General features: G+C 37.9%; 1 protein-coding gene across 1 annotated transcript in view; it reads left to right on the top strand.

The window, feature by feature from the left end:
• Positions 1 to 23: 23 nt before the first annotated feature.
• DMGDH (dimethylglycine dehydrogenase) overlaps positions 24 to 16,992 on the top strand; it is a 39,151-nt gene continuing 22,182 nt past the window's right edge. The window contains exons 1-7 of the mRNA XM_027671354.1: positions 24 to 139; positions 1,784 to 1,949; positions 6,497 to 6,595; positions 7,896 to 8,060; positions 8,511 to 8,715; positions 15,204 to 15,452; positions 16,622 to 16,820. Of these exons, the coding sequence (XP_027527155.1) occupies positions 39 to 139; positions 1,784 to 1,949; positions 6,497 to 6,595; positions 7,896 to 8,060; positions 8,511 to 8,715; positions 15,204 to 15,452; positions 16,622 to 16,820 (1,184 nt within the window). The 5' untranslated portion in view covers positions 24 to 38. The remainder of the gene's footprint in view (positions 140 to 1,783; positions 1,950 to 6,496; positions 6,596 to 7,895; positions 8,061 to 8,510; positions 8,716 to 15,203; positions 15,453 to 16,621; positions 16,821 to 16,992) is intronic.

The raw sequence follows: 16,992 nt of genomic DNA, 5'->3' as shown, positions 1-16,992 counted from the left end.
TGCGAGGCCAGCGCTCCCCATCAGTGGTCGTGTGCGGGATGAGCGCGGTGCTGCGGGGAGCCCTGCGACGGCTGCAGCCCCCGCGCCGGCCCGGCCCCCTCGGCGCGGCGGCCCTGCGGCCCCTCGGCATTCAGGGGCGGTGAGTGCGGGCGGGGGGCGGGCGGCGGGCGGAGGGGCCGGGCGCGGTCGCACAGTCCGCGCGTGGTTCCGCGCCGGCCGAAGCCGCGGCCCCCGGTGATGCTGCTGTCGGGAATGCGCAGGGAAGGCGGTGAGAGGGGCGGGCGCCTGCCGCCGGCCTGCGATGCTCTCCTAGCGGCCGGACGGATCACCTGAGGGCAGGAGGTATATCTCCCAGCGCCTCGCATTGCTGCGCCAAAGCCAGAACCAGCCGGGATGCGTTGCTGACCTGGTGTAGGACACCCTCCCGGTGTCCTCTGGGCCATACCGATGAACAAGTACTGACCAGTTTTAACTGGCACGATCAAACATCTGGGTGAAGGTGTGCTTCACCGGGAAGGTGCACCCCGGATCTTTGCCGGGCTCCTGGGCAAAGGTTTGAAAAAAACTGAAAGTCAGGTGAGAAAATCTCAAATCCACAGCATAAAAGAAGCATGAGAAAAGCCTCTGTGCTTGACCTTGATTAACATTTGCCTCAAAATTCAGTAGAGGAGCTGGTGTGTCTCACACACAGCTTACTGTTAACTTGCAAAAATTAATATGTAATCACAAAAAAGAACATGTGCAAGTGTGTGATGCACCAAATGCATAAACCTATGGTGTTCTGTCCTCCCATTTATTCATTATTACTTAGAGAGTAAGCATAGTGCACATTCCTCCTGCAATTGCAATTAAAATGTCATAAGATCTCTATTCATAATACATAAAACTAGTAGCTTTGTTTTCTGACTGGAAGACTAGTTACACATTAGAAAGTTTGTTGCCAGAGAAGTTGCAAATGTACGAGGAGAGATAAAGTTGAGTATTGATTAACTGTCCTGAAGGGACAGATACTGTGGTTTACGTAGTCTGTACTGCTACTGTACTAATATGTCCTACCTTGTCTCGCACCAAAAGAAAGACTTTTTAAAAAATCGTTATAAATTTCCACATGTATCTTGCTGCTTGGCTGTCTGTGGATGAGGCGGTAGAGAGGAAGATCAGATGACTTGGAGAAGAATGGGACTGCCTATGGTAGCAGTTCTGGTTTATGCTGGCCTAAAGTAGTTGTGAAAATACAGTGTGGTGGGGTAGCAGGTATGAGCAATTGAAAAAACCCTGTTTCTATAATGTTTTGTCTTCAGAAAACAAGAACATGTCAAAATAGACAGAATATAAAAATAAAATCCAAGTTTCATTGTTCATGAACACATACACTGTCACAGTCTACTGACATTGACTTTAGAAATTTATTAAGGAGCCCTACTAAGGAGACATTTTGTAAAGACTTTGTGTAGCACTTTCGAAAAGTCAGGTTTTGACACTGTCATTTGGGGGGCCAGTTTGTTATTGAAAAATAGGATCTACATATAAAGTTATATTGGGTAATAACACAAGTTTTAAAGTTGCAAGTGGAAGCAAGCTTACTTTGTTTTTTTTTGTATTACTACTATTTACATATATGACCCTCCAAGAGCATTTACTTTAAAAGAAGATACAAGTGAACAGGTTGGGGTTTAAGTTAGGTGTGTAAATTGCCAAGCAGACACCAAGTTTTATTATTATTGAAACAGTAAACAAAAGAGATGGAAAATTGCCTTTTTGTAATTTTTCTTTTTTTTTTCAGGAAAGAAACCTCATCTCCTTCCTTGGGGAAAGATAGAGCAGACACAGTGATCATTGGAGGTGGTTGTGTTGGTGTGAGCCTAGCCTATCACTTGGCTAAAGCTGGCTTGAAGGATGTTGTTCTGCTAGAAAAATCTGAGCTCACTGCAGGATCTACCTGGCATGCAGTAAGAAATATTTTGTTAATCTCTCAGCAGCAGTTTGTGTATATAATGGTGTGGAAGTTTCATTACCTTTTTATTTCCTGGCTTCCTTTCCTGCCACTGCTGACATTATATAAAGTCTTGGGAGAGCAAATATAACAACTGTACGCTGTGGGGTTTTTTTAAGCCTGAAGATTTGTCTGCATTCTAAGGAAAAGAACTAAAAAGACATACATGTAATAATGTTAGAGTGGGGACACCTCTTACAATAATGCTAATCATGTGGACATACTGGTGCACAACATACATGTATGTAATTCCATATTTTCTACATCAATGTCTGGAGTAGGTAGTGTAACAAAATGAAATAAAGCTTGCCACAATAATATAATAATAGATGCTTTTGCCAATAATTTCCAGTTATTCTTGTCTGAAATTGGGAGGTTGTTATCCCTGTGTGTAGACCCTGAGATTAGCCCAGTTGCTAATAATGCCAAGGTTGCGGATTTAATCCCAGTATGGGCTATTTACTTCAGAGTTCGACTTGATCCTTGTTGGTTCTTTCTGACTCAGAATATTCTATGATTCAATACAAAAGAGGAGAAATCCCAACAGTTTAATGTCTCTAGAACTACTCTGTTAGTACTATAGAACATTTATGCTTACTTTATCTGAGTGCCTTTCAGGAACAAATTAAGGAGGATGTATCAGATGTATTGTATTTTATTTATATTCTCGTACTTCTCCTGGGGGAGGAAGTCTGAAGTCTAGAATGCTTCATCTTGTTGCAAATATTTTGTGTGTTTGGGGCCTTATTAAAGAACAACAGTAAAAAATGAAATTTAAAAAAATCACTGTCTGCAATGTATAAGTAGTATATTTCATTTTACGTGCTTTTCAACAAACAAAGCAAAAGAAAACACATTGTATGTAGTTAGGAGAAACAAAATTCAGTAACCTTGTGTCTTTTAGACAGCTATACCATAGTTCAACAAACAGAGCAACACCACGCATAGTGTCAGATCATGCATCTTGTGTATTGAATCATAGCTATGAAATGCTCAAAGAGGACTTCAACTTAAGCACAGGAGTGAGGCACTGACTGCTCATGGCATTGCAAATCCGCAGATGTATCAACTTTGAAAGACTGTTGAGATCGGTGGAGTTGCCAAACATTTGGAGAAAGGCATATGTATGCATCCGTTTAAAAAGCCGAAGGGCTGAACAGAGTAGCTAAAGGCCAGCTAACTGTAATTTGGTTGTTGGGAAAATCATCAAACCATTCTCAGATCTGGGCCCATAAAGGAGAAAAAATTTGACAGGGAAGAGTCAGGATTTGCCAAGAATAAATCATGTCTGATGAAACCTGATTGCCTTCTATTATGAAATGACTGAATTCTTAGACAAGGGGAGATCAGTTGATGTCACTTTTCTAGATTTTAGCAGTACTTTAGACACCATTTCTCATAATATTCATGTATTCAGCTGAAGATGCTATGGTCTATATGGCTGGACAACTAGAAAATTAAAAGACTTTGGATGGCTGGGCTCAGATGGTAGTGGTTAATGGGTCACATGCTACCCAAAGCCTGGAAATAAGTGGAGTGTCGCAGGAATCTGTCCTGGGACCCATCCTGTTTAATATGTTTTTCAATAATCTGGAGTAGGTGACAAAGTACATGCTCATCAGGTTTGCAGTTTACACCAAACTGGGATGACCAGTCAATGCATTAAGGGCATAGCTGCGATGCTGAGGGAACTAGACAGGCTGGAAGGATGAAAGGACAGGAGCTTTATGGAATTTAACAAGGACAAATGCAAAGTTCTATGCTTAGCCAGGAAAGTAGTGCAGCCTTTGGAGATTTTCAAAGGCTGAAGAAAATCTTGAGCAATGTGATCTGATCCTTTAGCTGACCCTGCTTTGAATATGGAGAGAGATCTCCTGAGGTCCCATTTAATCTGTTTGTTTCATTATCATTATTTTATGATTTTATGATCTTAATTTTTATATAGTGCAGCCAGGTTATAGTTGTCTCCCAGCTGTGCTCCTGAAATCAGAAACATTCATTATCGGAGGCGAAAGGCATCAAATGCATTTAAAATTCTTTCCTTCACTTAAAAGCGTCAGAGAGTGAAGTATTTATTTAATTCATGAAATTAAATGCTTATGAATATATATGGTTTTATAGCTAACTTGCAAGTGATTTGTGGCTTATTTAGTTAAAAAAGACTACACTAATAGTGACCACGAAAATGGAAATTCCTTATGTCTGGAAAATGTATTACTAGATTTGGAAAAATAAAAGAAGACCAGAAAATGTTTACATAAATAAAAGAAGACAGTAAAAGTAATATAAGATGAAAAACTTTGCAAGTAGAAGTAAATTAGTTACTCTTAGGCTACTTTACATGGCTAAAGAAATTTAAACATTTCGATGCCTAATTTATTTCCTCATTCTGTATACACAGAAAAAAAAAGGCCCTTAGAACATATTTTTTAAGAAACAAACAATTTTAATTACAAATTCTACAGTAAAAGAGCCCTGGGGTTTAGTCTAAGGTAATTAAAATAAATGTGTTCACAACCATATATGAGCACATGTATCAAATGAGATAAAAACCACAATTAGTCAAATACCTAGTCTTCAACCTGTGTCCAGTATTATGCTAATGATCCAATATGATAATAAGAAAAGGGCAAGCAGGTTTTTTTCCCGACTATTACTTTAGCCTAGGGACTTTCAGAATCCAGCCCACCTTCTTTGTCCTTAGTGGGAGCATTAATAGATTTATCTCACTCCTGCATGTTTGTGTGATCACTTTATAAATGCAGACTGTTGAGGTAGTGAACAATACCAAACAGAGTCAAATTCATGAATAAAATACAGACACAACTGAAAAATTAATTCTGGCAAATTATTTATTTTACACACTTTTCCACTGGATTATTTTGGCATTTCAGTCATGTGGTATACTATGATATCTTATATAAACTAAGATATCAGAAAGATAAAATTCTCGCAAATAAGGGTAAGAAAAGCTTTCAAGATTGTGGATGGCATCAAGACATACAATCAGTAATGCCAGACAGTAATGACCTTCCTTCTCTGAAGATAATGAGTACCTGTCATGTCAGTGAGTATGAGCTATGCTTTTTGATGGAAATGGTATCTGGGTGTAAGCTATTTGCTAAGAACAATTTGAAACTAACTTTCAGAAGAAAAAGATCCTGTCTTAAATGTGAAACTGCACCAAGAAAGATAGGACAGAAGAGGCCATTGTTTAAAAAAATGAGGTTGTGTGATCTAATATATGATATTTTAATTATAGAGAATTGTAACATTTAATAGCTTCTTAGCATTATTATATCTTTTAAGATAACTAAATCTTGCTTTTGTTATTCATATGTTTACAGATATTCCACTAGCTTTAAAAGTTAAAGCCTCAAAATACGTAGCACTGAACGGAGTTGACAAGTTAAAATCAAGACTATTTAATGTTTATGCAAACTGGGCAAGTTAGAAGGAAAGTATCAAAACTATACTATATGTTCTACTTTTTACTTTTGACTGCTATCATTTTTCTCAAAGGATCCTTAAAGCTGAAGATGGATTCCAGCATCTAGCTCCCTTAATGGAAGCAACCTTAATCTTTGAATAAGCTCTGTTTTAGCAAAAAATGCACTATGTATGTAAAATATTTAAATCAGTGTAGTTATCTTGGAAACCTAACTTAATTTTACATTTATGCTGTCTCACTTGAAGAAGGGTGTTAGTGAGTTGACAAATTCAGGACATATGCTTAACTTCCGTAACAATATATTCTGCTTTTTTAAGTGCTAAATGACTGCAGTTATGAATGTCATTAGGTTGATGCAGCCATCTCCATTGTAGGCAGGTGAATAGTTTCCTTAAATATAAAAGAGGCTGTAGTAACTTCTTGGTTTTATCTTTGCATAAACTGAAAAGAGCTTGACAGCTTTCTGAAGTCAAACCTGGTAAAGTGATGTACAGAATGTATACGATAATTCTTTAAACTACTTCTGGAATGCAGCAATTGCTCTTTAGCTGCCACATAAGACAACTCTGGAGAATAGAAGAATATCAGCTTCCACTGCCCTGCTGTTCACGCTCCAGGAATGTAAGAATTCATGTGAAGATATAATCTTCCTGAAGGTTTGGTTTCTCTCCCATCTCCATTTACAGAGAGAAAAGACCTTACTACAGGACATTTAGAGTTAATAATTTGACTTAGTTGTCAGAAATGAAGTTGTGTGTGCCTTCCAAAAGATATGAAGCAGTCAGCTGAATAATGGAAGAAAGGAAACCATAGGAGAGAACAACTGCAAAACTATCATGGGTTGACACATTTGCTGAGAAAGGACAAATGGAAAGACACCTGTGCAGAAAACAAAAATGCCTTAAGTAGGAAAAGGATTTTATTTTTATTTTTGTAGCAGTTGGCTGTATCCATGTGTTGTTTTTCTTTATGGTATCTTGACAGTTGGAAGGATGGAAAGAAAACATTGCATTTCTAATTTATGGTGTTATTTTTCCTATTTCTTATTTGAGGCTGGCTTAACTACTTATTTTCATCCTGGAATAAACCTGAAGAAAATCCATGCTTACAGCATCAAGCTCTATGAGAAACTGGAAGAAGAGACTGGGCAGGTATTCACCTTAACCTTTAAAGTATTAATTCAGAGCAATACTAGCTGCAGTAATAGTCTTACAAAAAAGTTTGTAGTTGATAAGGGTGTGGAGTGGGATTGTGTCCCTTTTTAATGAAACAAACTCTTCTGCATGCTTAGTCTCTACGTATTTCAGATGGTTTCCCAGATCCCTCTAGAGTTTGAGAAAATGATGTTCATAAAACATCTCATGAGCCCAGCAGACTGAGAGTCTGCAACTTTAGCTTGATAGAGGAGCTCAAATAGCGTCAGAGATCTGGAATGAATGGATTGATTATGATACATTCCTTCCTTAAACATGTCCACTTAAAAATTCATATGATATGATGCTGTCTGTACTTGAGAAAATTGCTGCAATTCTTCCTGTTCCTTTCAGAGATGTGTTTTTATTTAATGACTTAAGGAATGGATAGGCAGGGAAACATAGGTGTCATCCTTTTTATCTGGCATCACTCAGCCATATAGATTTCATTTACTAAACTCATGCTTGCTTCAGACTGCAGCAGAAATTGCACGATCCTCGCTGTACTAGTCTACAAATTTTATAGAGGTTTTTTTTACATTTGTCGTATTTAATATGACACGTATTTTTTCTATTTGTCATAAAATGCTTTTTTCTTCTTTCTACTACTCAACTAGATAAGATACCACAGCAGATTATCATTGTGAGTTTCAGTAAAAAACTTAATTCAGCCCTATTATTGTCCTGTGAGGTAACATAGAAAAAGTGAAAAAAATAGTGTGTACCAGAAGGTAAGCAGTCAGTGTCTAACTCTGTAAGGATGTTTACTTTATTAAGAAGACAGAAAAGGCGAGTGGTTATTTATTGTGTCAATAAAGGTGCTTAGTTAGTTAAATATATTCTGCAGCATTTCAATAGAAAATTATGTGGATGATAAACTTTAATATAAGCTGTTATGTATACTTATTTTTGAGACATACCTGATTCTATTTTTGAAAGTGTGCAAGTGCATACATCAAGTATTAAACAAATCTTAATAAAAATAAAAGTATCATGACATTCAATAAATGCTTCTTGCAACTGTTTTGAAGATAGTATGCATTAACCTAGGAAATTAATTTGATAACTTCTTGAAAAATTATTTTCTCTAGGAGTTTATATTTAGGCCCTGTTCCTTCAGGAACCCCTAACTTACTTGAATTTTCTTTCGGTGATGTTAGTGGCAAAATTCCTGTTAGACTTCCCATAGCATAGAAACATGCATATATGGCAATCAGTAAAGGTTCTTTCAGTAATTCACTATTTCTCTTTGGTTTAGTCTGTGGGATTTCATCAGCCTGGCAGTATCAGAATTGCTTCAACCCCTACTAGGGTGGATGAATTCAAATACCAAATGGCTCGTGCTGGTTGGCACCCAACAGAGCAGTACCTAATCACGCCTGAGAAAGTACAAGAGCTATGTCCCTTATTGAACATGGATAAGGTAAAGATTGGTTTTATGAAATATAATTTCCATTGCAATTAAATATTGGTCTGTCAGATATAATATATATATACAGTCTACTTTCTTTATACAAAGTGTACGAGAAATTCTTGTTTTTCAATGAAAAAAAGAGGTATTATAGCCTAAAATCAGACTCATGTGCATTTTAGTCCATAATGTATCTCAGTGTGCATACTGTTAATCACTATGTATATAATATTATAACATTAAAGCATTGCAACCTTTGATTGCACGGGAGACCTGAGCAATTTTACTCCTTTAGACAATTGTTAAGTTGGATAGTTCTATGTAGGCCAATGTTTTGAAAATTTATTTTGATTTGACTTCTTAAGGTTTACTATATTCAAGAAAGAAAGTGCTTTTTCTTAAAATTAGCTAATTTTGATAAATTTTAATTTATTTCATTTGGAGAATTTTACCTCCACTTAGGTTTTAGCTGGCCTGTATAACCCTGGAGATGGTCATATCGATCCGTATTCTCTCACTATGGCTTTGGCTGCAGGAGCCAGAAAATATGGTGCCCAGTTAAATTATCCCGTCCAAGTGACTGATCTTAACTCCCGATCAGATGGGACATGGGAAGTTGAAACTCCACTTGGAATAATTCAAGCAAAGAGAATTGTGAATACTGCAGGTAAGATTTAATATAAGCATTTGTGTACTCTTCAAATTTACAAACTAGCTGACACCAAGCACCTGTATTGAATTGCATGGATTACACTTATAAGCAGTATATGTTTTTGAATGTTCACTTGGTTTGTGATAAAATGTACTTTGCATGTATTACTTTACACTGTGATGAAAATTTAGCTCTTATGTTAATTGCCCTTGAATAGGCATTAAAAATATATAGTAGCAAAAGAGACCTTTACTGGTTTATAATAAATTGTGTAGAAGAGAGGCTACTGTCTAGAATCATAGAATATGCTGAGTTGGAAGGGACCCACAATGATCATCGAGTCCAACTCCTGGCCCTGCACAGAACACACCAAGAGTCACACCATGTGTCTGAGAGTGTTGTCTAAATGCTTCTTGAACTCTGTCAGGCTTAGTGCTGACAACTGCCCTGGGGAGCCTGTTCCACTGCCCAACCACCCTCTGGGTGCTCAAACTACTATCTAATCTATGCAATATTTTTGCTAAGATCTAATGGGAGATGGAATGTACAAATGAAATAGAAATGTCTTCACTGTTTTTTCAAAGAGACTGACGATTTGACCCTGATTATTTCAGTATTAGCTTTCTCTAAGGTTTAACTCTATCCACATATCCTTGAGACAAAAGATTTTTTTGTTGTCCTTTGAGTAGTATTTAAACATGTACTTAATAATGCACTTTTTTGCATATCATAAAATTGCCTGACTCAAAGGAGCTTGTATTTACATATGCAATTTTTATTCTTCTTTAAAGCAGCCAAACTGATGTTTAAAGAAGCCAGACTGATGTTTCTTCTTCAAAGAGCTTTTGGGCAAGAGTCCTTTGGATTTGTGTTTGTTTTCCTAAGCAAGTTAATAGGTCTAAAAACCTGTATTCAATTTAAATTTCACTTATTTTTATGCTGCCTTATACAAGTATAGAAAAATATAATATTGGTCCAACTGTTGGCACATCCTATATGAAGCATACCTTCTGCTTCCTAGTAGAAGATGTTCTGGTTTCTATTGTTTGAAAACATGTTGAATATTAACATATAGATTAAATTTTTGCTGACTCTGTCTGTCTCAAACTGAATCATACCTGCATTTTTGGGGCATTAGTCTTTCATACATCCCATCACAGTGAATAATCAGGCGTCAGCAGGAAGCTGTGATGTCTCAAGCGGGACAAGTGAACTGAGAGCAAGAATCTGTCTTTATAATTCCTTTCTGTATATGTGCAGTGGAACAACAACAACAAAAAGCATCTATTTCTAGTAAAAAGAAGATAAAATGAAGAAGTGAGACAGAGACTCTTCTTGTTGGTGGGTAGAATAACCATCATTGACAATTGGAATTATGACTGAATTGGACTGGAAGGGGAATAGACTGGGAGAGCAAAATGTTTGGGAAAGATTCCTGGAGGTGTCTGGGTGCACTGGGAGCAAGTGGAACAGTTACATGCTGGAAGACTTAATGAATTAAGGAAGCTCAAACCAAGAGGGAATGGCGACAGTGGGGATGACACCAGGGAGAGAGTGGGAAGGTATACCTGATATGTTTCAGTAAAGAAACAGGATCTTGGAGGTTTTCAGGCAAATGATTAGGAAGTATCCTCAAGGAATGGTTGTGTGTGAAACTGAGTGGAAAACTGAGGCTGCCTGAGCTAAGCAAAAAAGACTAGTGGAGTAGTAAGGGAGAGATAGATGAGAGTAGATTGGAAGGCAGAGAAGGCAGCTGGGACAAAATTTGACAAATGGGGGAGACTGACTTGCACACAGCTGCAAAATAGCTGAAGAAGGTTGTAAGGACTGGAGTTAGAAGAATGGACTTTGTGACAGCAGAAAAGAAGAGCAGGTATGACCCAAGCAGGGATGGTGAAGAGAGAAGATTGGGATAGAGAGAAATTTGGAGAGAGTGGGATAAAATGACTGAACTCGCAGGGCATGAGCTTTACTGGGTGACCTTTCTCTCAGTGTCTGGGCTGTAGACAGCTCTGCGTTAGATCATTCCAGGCTTTCAATAAAGACTAACTGGAAAACCCATTGAAAGGTGCACTTTCTCATCATATGCCTTTCATACGTAGGTGGTCACCTGCTATTGCTATATGCCTAGCTTAAATAGCAAGGATCTGAAAAAGTTCGCCTTGAGGCTTTAAGCTTGCTCATGAATGCCACATTTGGGAGAAAAAGAGGACTACTGGAATCTAATATGCTTTTTAGAAAGCAAACAACCACACAAACAGGGAAGGCAAATTAAAAGAATTTTATGTAGATTGCAGAGTCAAACACTTGGAAATGAGAGGTGTCAATATTTGATTGCCTTTGGACTGTCAGTTCATGGCTTTAAGGCATGAATTGTGGGACAGCATTCAGTTACTAAATCACAAGCTCTCTTACAAATGGGATCCGTATGTCATTTGTTACACAGTGTGGATGTACTGCTCTGGGAGTGATCCAAGATAATGAAATGGAAAGGCAGCTCTTTTGGCAATCAGACTTATTTAGGCTACAGACTTCTAGGCACTCATTATTCCTAACTATTGGCTCTGCATGGATGGATGAAATATCACAGATGTAGTAATTTTCTTACAATTTCATAGTGTAGTTATCTTTCTTTGGCTTATGTATCAAGTTGACTTTAGGCAGAGTTTTTTGGTAAATGCTTTTCAAAGTTCACTTGCAAAAATTAGAATGCACCCTTCTGAACTGTTCATAAGTATTTTTTTATTTAATAATTTATTAAATCAACAATATATTTACTTATTTCTCCTGTGTAGTTAACTGTTCAGCCAAAATGAATATTTGAAGCACATATTGCTTAACACTCTGGCTAATGATGTAAAATCAATACTGTATAACACATATCTCTTACAAATGTTTTCTCAGATAACATTCATTCTCTTTCTCAGCCTTGCCTCATTCCACTACAGATCATGACTGGTATAATTCAGAGCTCATATTTTAGGCTCATGTTGCAAAAAAAATACATCAGAAGGCTCTTTACATTCTCTCTTCCCCCGCCTCACCCCACAACTGACATCTGCTGAGGAACTGGAACAAACTAGTTTCAACCAATCTTAAGCTGTTCCTTATGTGAGATTCCCATTTTGAAGGAAAGTAGATGCCTAATAAATAATCCCTGACATGAACTAACTGGTACTGAGCCTGCTGAAGTGATTTGCAGCCTATTTATAATGTAATGTTTGATTAGTCTGCAAAAATAGTGAATTTAGTTTATATATACGGTGTGGGTGTGTGTATATAAGCATACTTTCAGACATCTACACACTGTATACAATCATTTATATATAAGTAGTGGTGGGAGATTTTCAAAAACGAGATAGTCAGGTTACATACTTCAGCAGATATGCTAAGGAATATAACCACTAAATATTTCAGGATCAGGTGTTTGCAGTCTTTACAATTTAATATTCATGAATGTCCTAGAGACATAATTCATTTATCTCTACCATATGTAATAGGACTTGACATATGCTTCCAATTAGAATTCTGCTTCAGAGAATATGTTCTTCCTTTTTCCATTTTCGGTTTTGTAATACATTTGCATATGGTTCAAAAACCTTAAAGAAACTGTAATATTTTTCAATTAGTAAATATCACTTGTTATTCTAAGCAATTAAATACACACTTACTGTAAGTGACTTTTTTTAGAAGACAATACTGAAGATTTTATTTTAAGCAAACCTCTTACTCAAAAGCATTTTAAAATCAGCTGTGTTTGTAATGTTATTCTGCAAACTTCATGGCTAAGAAAATTTCTATTTTTCTGAAAGAAACAAAGCTAGGTTTCAAAGACCTAATTTTCTGCTACTTCACCTTTTGTTCTCCTCTGTGGATTATTAGCTGACATTACCTAATAGTTTTATTTTTAGGTAATAGGAAACTGCCCAAATCAAAAGACATTCCCTAAAGATTTTTAGCTTCCACTTAAATCCACATTTGTGTGTGTCATGTGTAGTGAAGTAAACCCTTACAGTTGTGCTAGAAATGCAGTTTTATTAGAATATTTTCATCATTTTCTGTACTAGGGAACATAAGTCATGTTTCAGTAGTCTTAAAGAATGTTTTGGATCATTCACTGTATACAACTACGGCAGGATCATCCCTGAGCCAATTTAACTGACCTAACAAGTGTTCTGGCAGAGAGTCTCCTCCGAGTGGTAAGGGTGCCATTAAGAAACAAAAGCCTTACATATGATAATGGCAGAGCAACAGGTGCTGGTTTCTAGTATTGACTGGACAGTATTGACTGGACAGGGGCTTTTAACTGAACAGATCTCTTGATGGTGATGCTGAATTTCCTGCTCCCTTGCTTCAGGTGGCTATCAGCAATTGTGGAGTGAGTCACCACAGAAAACGTTTTTGTTGGAAATGTTGCATTTGTAAAAACCATGGGTGTTAGACACTGAGGCTGGTTTGTAATATTAAATAAGAGACTGACAGCCCTTTTGGCATGGGGGAATAGCACAAGGCCACCATAGCCCAATCCAGCTTTCCAAATTGCCCTGGCTTTAAGCTATGCCAGCCAGAGGTGAGAGGATGTATTTTGAAGTTAATGTCAGCAAGCGGCGTGAGCCAGCTGCTCCTGATGGAACAGGGAGCCAAGCATGGTTACAAGGCTGGCTGAGCCAGTAAGGGTTCTGTCCAATAGGGCACAGGGAAGGGAGCAGGGAAGGCCCAGGACCCACAGCTGGGTTCAGCCCACAGTCCAGATCTCCTGACAAGCTTGTGGAGATGAAACACAGTCAGATCCATGGTGATGAAGCCAGGCGGAGGCCAAGCCAAGAATGTGACCACAGGTCAGGAACAGGCCTGGTGACAGAAACCAGGGTTGAATAGTGCCCAGTAATCAACAGGCAGGATTGTGGAGATGAGACTGAGCTGAGGTCAAGCTGAGAAGTAGTCCACGGATCAGGGTCTGGATCAATGTTTTCCATGGTCAGGCACAGGCATGGTTGTGACAGAGCTGCACACACCTACAATCAAAGCAGCTCAGACAGGTTCTGAAGGACCTGAGGTGACCTGGAATAGCACAGCTGACCTGTGTCCATAGGCAGGAGTGTGGGTGGAAGTCCCAGGTGAGGCTGTTCAGGATCATTTGTGCCTTTTGCTGCCTTCAGGTTCCTGAGAAACTTTGACCAGATCTTGGGGGGTGTGGAATGGAAGTCTTGGAATTGAAGAGAGAGGTAAGAATGTTTAGTTAAGACAAGTAATCAGCAAAAAGGAAGAAAAGTTGCATGTTAAGCTGGACAACATGAAGTGTATGTCCCAGGAGAAGGGGTAGCTGTGTTAGGTAGCAAATCTTGCTAGGGATAGTTTGTCATAAACAGTTTGGAGTCAGCTGGTTGCACAAGAACTAGGCTGACCTACCATTGTTTTCTGGGTGCCATATGGCACGTAACCTTTTATTTGGAAGGCCCTGCTACCTTTCTTTCCTCTTTCATTTTGCCCTTCCCAGCACTCCCTCCCAGACTCCCCCGAAGCTCCTGTTTCATCCAATTTCCCCCCTTCATTCCTGAGACCTCTGCTCCCTAAAGAGTCAGGAGAGTGGGGCTGAGGGATATTCAAAGCTTCTTAGAGCAGCCGCCATTCCAGTCAGGTGTATCTGTCCAATTCCCAATACTGTTATGTTCCAGCCTCACAGCAGATGTAAGCCATGATGCAGAGCCAAAATTAATGGGTTTGGTAGTTAAGTGGTTTCCACTCCTTGACTTTGCCACAAATATCTCACTAAGTGAATGTGTCTTACCAGCTTAACCTTAACAAAGAAGAATTAGGTCTTCTTTAACTTATGCCTCATGGTACATGTGAAGGATCTTGAGCCAGTTTCAGAGGCAGGGAAATTGTTGCTTGCATTTGCTAGTCACAATCTGTATCAGAACTTCTGATATGAACATTATATATAATGAATTGATTGCTGTGTGAGAGAGATAATTAACATGAATCACATGATGCGTGTGAAAGAGGAGAGAAACTCCAATTCTTGAGGTTAGCTGTCTGAAAGTACTTCCTTGCTCTCTTGGGGTGTTAGGACTTGACTGCTGTCTTGGGAAAGCATACTAACTCCTTTGGTTGATTGTAAGAGGCTAGATTAACACCTATGGTGTAAGCTAATGTATTCTGGTTTTTAAGTGTCTCTGACTTTGCTAGGAGTATACTGGAGGCCTACTTTACTGAAATAAACCAAGGGGTTTGTGCAACTGTTAATTTAAGCCTGATTTATAATTTACCAATTATATTTTTTTAATATGTGTGTGCTATAATAATATATAGTATAATTAGGAAAAAGGACATGGAATTATGGAGGGAAAATATGCTGGATAATATGAAAAATAATGTGAAAATTACAAGTATGGGGAAAAAAATGTCACATATAAAAGCACAGTGTTTCCTGCAAATATTTTACTGTCTATTCACTTAAATTAATGTTCGAATGTTGGGTTTGATTTTTTTTTCTTCTCTAGGCTTCTGGGCACGTGATATAGGCAAGATGATTGACCTGCCGCACCCTCTCATACCTGTTCATCATCAGTACGTTGTGACATCAACTATCCCTGAAGTGAAAGCCCTAAAAACAGAATTGCCTGTGATTCGTGACTTAGAAGGATCATATTATCTAAGGCAAGAAAGGGATGGTCTTTTATTTGGTCCATATGAAAGCAAGGAGAAAATGAAGCTGCAGGACTCATGGGTAACAAATGGAGTCCCACCAGGTAATTAAGAACATTAAATCTTTAAACTTGATGAGCACTAGCACACATTTCAATGTGTGTAAATCCCAGGCTGTTATGGTGATGGAAAATACAAAATATCTGCAATGCATGATTGTACTGCAGAAACTTTTTTCAAAGAATAATTGTAACTCTAATAATGAAAGAATAGAAATACAAATGTAACATAAGAAAAACCTACTTGAAATAGGCACAACATACACATCTACAACATAATATTAGCCTACTTTCTGAAGAGGTGGCTGTGCTTTGTGATTAGATGCAGTCACCAAATCTGCATTATGTAGCCTTTTTTGAATGAATAACTTTTTCTAAGTTACAGTTCTCTCCAGCATACTGACAGGGGCTCTGGATTTTTGCTGTTCCTGCAGGACAATGTGATTGTCAAATAGGAACAGCAAAGGCATGTCTTAGACAAAATGCTGTGCTTGGAAATAAGTCCAAGAGAGCTGTAGATTTGTATAGAATACAAAAATATCCTATGTCATACAGCTGCTTACTAAAAAAAAAAATTTTAAGTTGCTGTGTTATATCTAGACTCCAGCTTTCCCTTCACTTCCAGACAAAAAGTTATACTAAGTCAATAGTATTGCTGTTTTAAAAAAATGCATGTTTCCTAAGAAAGAGCAATCAACATTGTTCAGTTTTAGATAGCCCTGTCACAGCTTCCTGAACCTATTGCCTCCAGTAGCATCAAGTGCCTCTACAGAATGATGGTCAGCAATGCTTAGAGCCCTGACTGAGGAGTGAAATAATTCACATGATTTAATGGAAATGATAAGCATATACAGGAAGTATGTTTCTTCCTCTTCTCAAATTATTGGCATATTGAGAAAAATAATTGGGTGTTATTAATGTAGAAGAAAGTTTCTGTGTTCCTTCACTTCCTTTTTACTAAATTGTTGAATTTGCATGACCTTAGGGTTAAACAAATATGTATAAAGGATACTATAATTGCAGTGACAAATAAACTCGATCCTGTAGGTAACTAGGGATTTTTGCACACTATGTTTCTTGTGTAGGGTGGCAAAGGCTTGAACATACACACTGTTTAATTCCATGTAACTCTCATATAGAGAGATTGCATAGCTGTATTTAAAATGTATGTGTTTTTAGTGTGAGTATATAATAAGAGTCAAATATTTGTGCAGGTTTTGGAAAAGAACTTTTTGAGTCTGATTTAGACAGAATAATGGAGCATATTGAGGCTGCTATGGAAATGGTCCCCGTTTTGAGAAAAGCAGACATCGTAAACACAATTGCAGGTCCTATCACCTATTCTCCAGACATTCTTCCTATGGTGGGACCACATCAGAGTGTCAGAAATTACTGGGTGGCTATTGGTTTCGGGTGAGTAAGTTCTTTCCAACAACTTTTGTTTGTCTGTCAGATTGTAAAAATGGCAGTCAACTCAACCTTTGTACATTTTTATTGATTTGGCCATTGTTTTGCACATATTTTGCTTAAAATGTAATTTGAAATAGTCTTAATTACCACAATCTCTATAATGTATGCTCATCCT

Source organism: Neopelma chrysocephalum, unplaced genomic scaffold, assembly GCF_003984885.1.
Source record: "Neopelma chrysocephalum unplaced genomic scaffold, ASM398488v2 Primary Assembly neopelma1_97102, whole genome shotgun sequence".
In the NCBI taxonomy this organism is placed as follows: domain Eukaryota; kingdom Metazoa; phylum Chordata; class Aves; order Passeriformes; family Pipridae; genus Neopelma; species Neopelma chrysocephalum.
Note: the sequence above shows the minus strand (reverse complement) of the source record. Positions and strands in the feature narration are given on the sequence as shown.